This window comes from Micropterus dolomieu, unplaced genomic scaffold, assembly GCF_021292245.1.
Source record: "Micropterus dolomieu isolate WLL.071019.BEF.003 ecotype Adirondacks unplaced genomic scaffold, ASM2129224v1 contig_11464, whole genome shotgun sequence".
In the NCBI taxonomy this organism is placed as follows: domain Eukaryota; kingdom Metazoa; phylum Chordata; class Actinopteri; order Centrarchiformes; family Centrarchidae; genus Micropterus; species Micropterus dolomieu.
In genome coordinates, this window is record NW_025740450.1 from 2,145 (window position 1) to 9,496 (window position 7,352).

Here is a 7,352-nt window from a genome sequence, read left to right on the forward strand (position 1 = left end):
ACTAACACACGGACACTAATACACCGACACTAAGAGACGGACACTAACACACGGACACTAACACACGGACACTAAGAGACGGACACTAAGAGACGGACACTAACACACGGACACTAATACACGGACACTAACACACTAACACACGGACACTAATGCACAGACACTAATACACGGACACTAACACACTGACACACGGACACTAACGCACTAACACTCGGACACTAATGCACAGACACTAACACTCGGACACTAATGCACAGACACTAACACTCGGACACTAACACACTAACACACTAACACTCGGACACTAACACACTAACACTCGGACACTAACACACTAACACTCGGACACTAACGCACTAACACTCGGACACTAACGCACTAACACTCGGACACTAACGCACTAACACTCGGACACTAACGCACTAACACTCGGACACTAACGCACAGACACTAACACTCGGACACTAACGCACAGACACTAACACACGGACACTAACGCACAGACACTAACACACGGACACTAACGCACTAACACTCGGACACTAACGCACTAACACTCGGACACTAACGCACAGACACTAACACTCGGACACTAACGCACAGACACTAACACTCGGACACTAACGCACAGACACTAACACACGGACACTAACGCACAGACACACGGACACTAAGAGACGGACACTAACACTTGGACACTCGGACACTCTGACACGAACACGCTGCCGAGGAGACGTCGCAGAGGAGACCCAGGGGCCTCCTTGCTCCTTCCTGTTTCTGTTGCTGTGTTCCAGTTACCTCGGAGGTTGGAGGTCAGAGTTGGGAATGCCTTCATGGCCGAGTCGACGGCGCTCCAGGACCACAGCAGACCTTAAGTCGGTAAACCAAGATGGACGCCTCTGGCCATTGTTAGCATTACCGCCACAGACAGCCAGCGCAGCGACACATCCACAGAGACCTGCTGGACAGTTCTGTGAGTCCGGCTGATGTAATGAGACAGAACAGAGGCAGGAGAGAAACAGGAAGTCACTCTGCTCATGCTCCGAGCAGACATCTTGGATTTTGAGGTTCTCCCTGTCAGTGCCCAATCCGCACCGCCTGCCGGATCCGCTCTGCAGGTTCTGTCAGTCAAAGAAGGTCAACGCAGATCTGCCTGCTCAAAATGATCCAACTAAATCTTTCAAATCAAGATAAAGTGTTTTTCAATCTCTGGAGATGAAACTGTTCACTGTGATTAACAGGAAAATACTTCAGAAATGAAAAACCTGATTCAGCAGGACGTTTTTCATTTCTAACAAACTAACGCTAGCTGCTAGCGACGGCTGCACAGCTGTAGGGTTAGCCGGTCGACATGCAGACAGTCGCTGACTCAGGTTTAGGCCCACCCCCCTGTGGTGGTTAGGGTTAGGGGGAGGGGCTTTGGGAAGCTGTCAACGCCTTTTATACTAACATAGCTAGCTACCTAGCTAGCTACTAGCGCTTCCGGTCTAGACAGGGCGTCTCATCCGGACGCTGAAGGGTAGCTCTGGCATCAAATAACGCTTTGTCAGCCTTTCTGAAAGCGTCAGTATTTGACGCCCTGAGATGAGAACAGACAGCAACACAGGAGTAATTATGAACAGGCACATTTGTGGAAACGTCCTTCAGACAGGACCGCTTTTGCACATGTGCAGGGATCCGGCAGGCAGCACGGAGTGGGTACCTACACTCCCGACTTTCGAGTCAGAAACCCGTCTTCAGGGGGCGTTCCGGTTTAAATGTCCGACATAGAACTCAGAAATTCCAACTTCAACTGCAGCGCGGCGTCAGCCTCTGTGCGGGGGGATTCTGGGTAATGTAGTCCAGCTGGTTGTCTGCTTTTTGTATAAAACCATCAGTCATTCAAGGAGAACTGATCAAGCAGCTACTTCGATCGATGATTTAACATCTGGAAGAGTTTTGCTGTGAAAGAACTGTGTGTCTGTTTCATCAGGTCAAAGGTCGTCACGGTAAACGCATTGATCCGGGAAAACTGATCATGTAAACAATCAATTATTGATTATCAATAATATGATGTAACAACACAGCTACAGACGTACTCGTTCTGGCAGAGTACACGCACCTCAGAAAAGTACTATATAAAGTATTTCCTGCTACTTGATAATTTTACTGCACTTCAGTATTCTGACACGTACTTTATGTGTTTTACATGTGAACACATGACGGTTGGATTAAATATCAGGTGTCATCATCTCACTAATCCACTGATCATTAAAGTCACTTTGTTAAACGTCTGTCTGCAGACGCCCTGCACATTTTTTACTGTCTGATGACGTTTCTCAGTGAAAGGATCAATAGATCAATACCAATAAATCTAAGAATCTATTTTCTAAATCAGCAGCTAAATGTTCCACAAACACATGATGATTTTTCCTCTTTGAGAGAACCTGATGTCTTGATCAGCTGATCAGACGTCACTTTGTGTCTGCAGCTTCTGGATCAATAGTCCATCACAGAAGATATTCACCTCTGGAAACAGCTAACAATCCACTGATTATCAGAACAGCTGCCTCTTAATCAGTGAACTAATCCATTAATTAAACCGAAGAACGAATCAAGAACTGAAATATCTGTGTGCTGTAGTATTTGTACACATCTGAAGTATAACAGGAGGCTGTGTTTAGTGTTGCTGTTGTGTGGGAGCTGATGTCAGGCTGCAGATTCAAATAATAAAACTGATTTTTCCACCTGCTTCTGAGACTGAACCTTTCTAATCACATTTAGCTGATTGATTCTTCACTGATGGATCATTTATTTAGTCCTCGTTGCTCCTCTGAGTCACTGACCTGTGGAGTCATGCTAACGGGCTGTTAGCCGCTTTAGCTCCTTGTTTCTCTGCTGTTTGTTCAATAAAGATCATTTTCATTTCTCTCACACACACACACACACACACACACACAGAGCTAGCTGTAGCATCCACGGAGCTAACACACACAGCTAACATGTTCTCCGCTTCTAACAGCTTCTGTCAGGTTCCACTGAGGTTCCACTGAGGTTCTACTGAGGTTCTACCGTCCCGGACTCACATGAATCTCCTCCGCAGGCCACAGCTCGGCTCGGCGGCTCCTCCAGCAGCTCCTCGGCGGACTCTCTCCGGGATTCAAACCGTCAACCTGCCGCTGCCTCGGAGCCTCCGTGCCTCGGGCCGACTCCTCATGGTCCAGGTTCAGGCTCAGGGTTCTGCGGGCTCTCCTGGGTCTGTCGGTCCTGCGTGTGTGTGTGTATGAGATAGAAAAGCCACCGGGATCCAGTTCAGAGATCCAACGGGGAGGACTGGGCTGATCACACTGGAAACCCCCTCCGCTGCTTCCGCCCAGGAAATCCCCCAGCTGCCCGGGGACAGGCCCGCCACCCGGGGGCGCTGTTCCCGCCTGCCGGCCTCTTTGTTCTCCTCAGTAATGAAAAATATAAAATACATGTGATTTAAAATATGAACTAGGAGCCATTTAGAAATGAAAAGGATTTATTTGTCTACAGGTAACAAAGTGCTTGACACCTAAACAAACTGTAAACTTTTAGAGAAGAAGTAGGAAAATGCTGGTGGTGATGGTGGTGATGGTGCAGTGGACAAGACACATGCCTCTGGTGTGAGAGACGCGGGTTCGAATCTACTGTGAGACTCCAATGTGTTCCTGAGCGAGACACTTGACCCCTCGTTGCTCCAGAGGTGTGCGACCTCTGACCTCTGACAGATACAGCAGCTGTAAGTCACTCTGTCAGCTAAATTAATAAATATAATAAGTAAATCAATAAACTGAGAAAATCAGCTGTTGCAGTTCTGGAAATGATACAACTCGTGAATTCTGCTTCAGACACAATAAATAAATTTCAAGACATGATTAAAGCTCTTTGTCTTAAGGGAGAAAAATCTATTGATCAGTGAATGTTTTATTTACAGTAACATAACTTTATTTATAGCTCACACGAGACAAACGGAGACAACCAGCAGCAGCTCATTCATGTCTGCAGATCACAACACGTTTAAATAAGGAACAATGAATCCCGTCAGTGATGTACAGCCTCTGAAACAATTATTTAGAAGAACGTCAGGAATTATTACATAAAGATGCTTTTACACAAAGGTTCAAATCATTCAAAGATGAATTTGTATATCAGCTGTTGGAGATCAGTATGGAAGTGTTTCCTCTGCTCCTACCTGCCTGACTGCTGGTTGTTTACTGCATCAAATGAAACTTGGTAAATATGAAATATTGAAATCGCTAAAACCTTCTGTGACCAGCAGGTGATGAAATCCATTAAAGTGGAAACACGCTTCAGTTTCTGTGTTTGATAAAAGCAGCTTCAGAGTCTAAAGGATACACGGAGTACTTTATACTGCGTGTACATGTCACACTGACGGCTGCTCGTCAGAACATGAACGAATCACAGACAGCCGTCTGGATCCATGTGGACTCTTGCTCAGGGACGACTCCACATGCAGCCTGGAGGAGCCGGGGATCGAACCACCGACCTGATGAGTTTGTGTGTCTCCTCGTCTTCATATTGATTCATTTCATGTTTGAACGTTAAAAAAATAAAAAATAAAAAGAGAAGAAACTGAAGAAGAAGAAAAATTCATTTATTGATGAACTTTGGTTTTATTGTCACTCGTCTAAAATATCCTAAAATCCCCAAAACAGGATGACATCATCAGGACAGGACACGCCTCCTAACTGAGTGACATCATCCTACATGGCTGCTTCACCCCCCCCGACACGCACAGAGAAAGAAAGAAGAAATATAAACAGATTAAAACATAAAACCTTCAAGGAGAAATAAAAAAGTAGGTCCCATCCACTTCGATTGACAGGTGAGGTCTGATTTCTGATTGGTCCAGAGAGAGCAGTGATGTCAGTCAAGACACAAACCTCATACCTGATCAATAAAATTCCAACATACTAACTGATAAACTGAGAAAATAAAATAACATAAAATAAAGCACATAATGACAACACCAGAGGGACAGGGTCAGAGCGTCTCAGGAGGCCTGGGGCTTCTGGGAGTCCAGCGGGGAGGCCGAGTCCTGCAGCGGAGAGACACAGTGGTTACAGCAAAGCCACAGGACACACTTACCACCATGTAAAGTTTGGTGCAGATGTGAGCATGTACACTGAAGTTACAACAACTTCCTGTTTCATGGCAAATCATTGATTGTTGACGCCACGCCACGGACACGCCGTTTGACGAAAACTCACAGATAGCACAACTTTTGACTGTCAATGCCTTTAGAACGCAGAGCAAAACTCTGAGGTGGATCGGGTTAATTCTGTAGGAGGAGCTCGTTAAAGTATGGAGCCTGTAAATAGCTAAAAACTGCACTTTCAAATCAAAATGGCCGACTTCCTGTTGGGTTTAGGTTATGGCTCCAAGAGGCTTTTTTGTGCGTCTTGGTGAAACGAGCCGCGGGGGGGCTGCTTTGTTTAAGAGTAATTTCCTGTTGCCAGTGGGTGGCGCTCTGAGTATGAGTGAATATTGGCCTGTTTATACAGTAGGTGTGTCTGACTTAATGCGGCGCTGCGCAGCGCTCACTTAGCGTGATGCATGCTGGACTTAAAATGAGGCATGCTGGTTAGAAACATGATGTCACATGACATTAAAACCTCACGGTAGCAAAGCGGCTGCAGGCGCCGGGTCCGGCGCTATGATGTGAAGCGACGTTTGGCATTTAGATGTGTTCAGGGCGGGACTCTGTGGCCCGGGGGAGGCTTTATAGGGGGCGCTAGCGAGACATTTAGCCACGCCCACGCCTGAAAACATGTAAACTTTAAATTTCCACCGCGCCTGAATGTCGTGTAAAGTTTCGTGCAGACAGTGAGGATTCTGGGATTTGTAGTAACCATGAAAACTTCTCCTCACCTCCTTTGTCTCCTTAGCAGTGGCCTCCTCCTCCTCCTCAGCAGGACACACCTCCATCTTGTCCTCCTCTCCTCCCCCCCCATGTCCCCCCTCCATCCCGTGCTCGGCCTCCCACTCCTGAAGAACCTCGTCCAGGTTAAACCTCCGTCTGTAGTTCACCAGGAAGTTCTTCACCTGAACCACCGACTTGTTACCAATCACATCTGAGATCGCCTGGAAGTCCCGCCCATACTTCCTGATGGCTGCGTGTCATTGGACAAGAGCATGAAAGGTTTAATTAAAGTAATCCAGGTGTTTGTCAGTTCACCTGGTTACAGGTAGTTCAGGTGTTACCTTGTACAGCGAGCAGCTGCTCCTCTGTGGTCCAACGAGTGTTGAACTTCTGATTCACCTAAAACAAAGAACAGAAACAAAGATCAGCAACTACGGCAACACCAACATCAACAGGCAACCAGCAACAGACAACAAGCAACCAGCAACAGACAAGCAACACCGACAGGCAACCAGTAAAACTGACAGGCAACCAGCAACAGACAATAAGCAACAGACACTAGTAGCTATGTGTTGCCGTATTGCTGTGTTTACCTCAGGTTGTCGGAACTCGTCAACTCCTGAACTGATTTTCTCCTTCAGGCAGCTGTTTGACTGTTTGATGGTCTGAATCTGAAACACAGAGGAAGAGACGGGTGAGGAGACGAAGACAAGTAAGAGGACGAGGAGACAGGTGAAGGGAGGAAGAGAAGGGAGGAGAGGAAGAGACGGGTGAGGAGACGAAGAAAAAGGAGAAGAGGAAGAGACGTGTGAGGAGAGGAAGAAAAAGGAGAAGAGGAAGAGACAGGTGAGGAGACGAAGAAAAAGGAGAAGAGGAAGAGACAGGTGAGGAGACGAAGAAAAAGGAGAAGAGGAAGAGACAGGTGAGGAGACGAAGAAAAAGGAGGAGAGGAAGAGACGGGTGAGGAGACGAAGAAAAAGGAGGAGAGGAAGAGACGGGTGAGGAGAGGAAGAAAAAGGACGAGAGGAAGAGACGGGTGAGGAGACGAAGAAAAAGGACGAGAGGAAGAGACGGGTGAGGAGACGAAGACAAGTAAGAGGACGAGGAGACAGGTGAAGGGAGGAAGAGAAGGGAGGAGAGGAAGACAAGGGTGAGGAGACGAAGACAAGTAAGAGGACGAGGAGACAGGTGAAGGGAGGAAGAGAAGGGAGGAGAGGAAGAGACGTGTGAGGAGACGAAGAAAAAGGAGAAGAGGAAGAGACGGGTGAGGAGAGGAAGAAAAAGGACGAGAGGAAGAGACGGGTGAGGAGACGAAGACAAGTAAGAGGACGAGGAGACAGGTGAAGGGAGGAAGAGAAGGGAGAAGAGGAAGAGACGGGTGAGGAGACGAAGAAAAAGGAGGAGAGGAAGAGACGGGTGAGGAAAGGAGGAGAGGAAGAGACGGGTGAGGAGAGGAAGAAAA

At 47.2% G+C, this 7,352-nt stretch overlaps 1 protein-coding gene across 1 annotated transcript; it reads right to left on the bottom strand.

The window, feature by feature from the left end:
* Positions 1-4,605: 4,605 nt before the first annotated feature.
* LOC123965837 (REST corepressor 1-like) lies at positions 4,606-6,561 on the bottom strand (the record flags this gene model as incomplete). The annotated part of the gene is made up of 4 exons (XM_046042186.1): positions 4,606-5,065; positions 5,899-6,140; positions 6,232-6,289; positions 6,484-6,561. Coding segments are annotated over 4 exons (423 nt in total), but the record flags the coding sequence as incomplete, so codon positions are not given.
* Between the last annotated feature and the right edge of the window lie 791 nt (positions 6,562-7,352).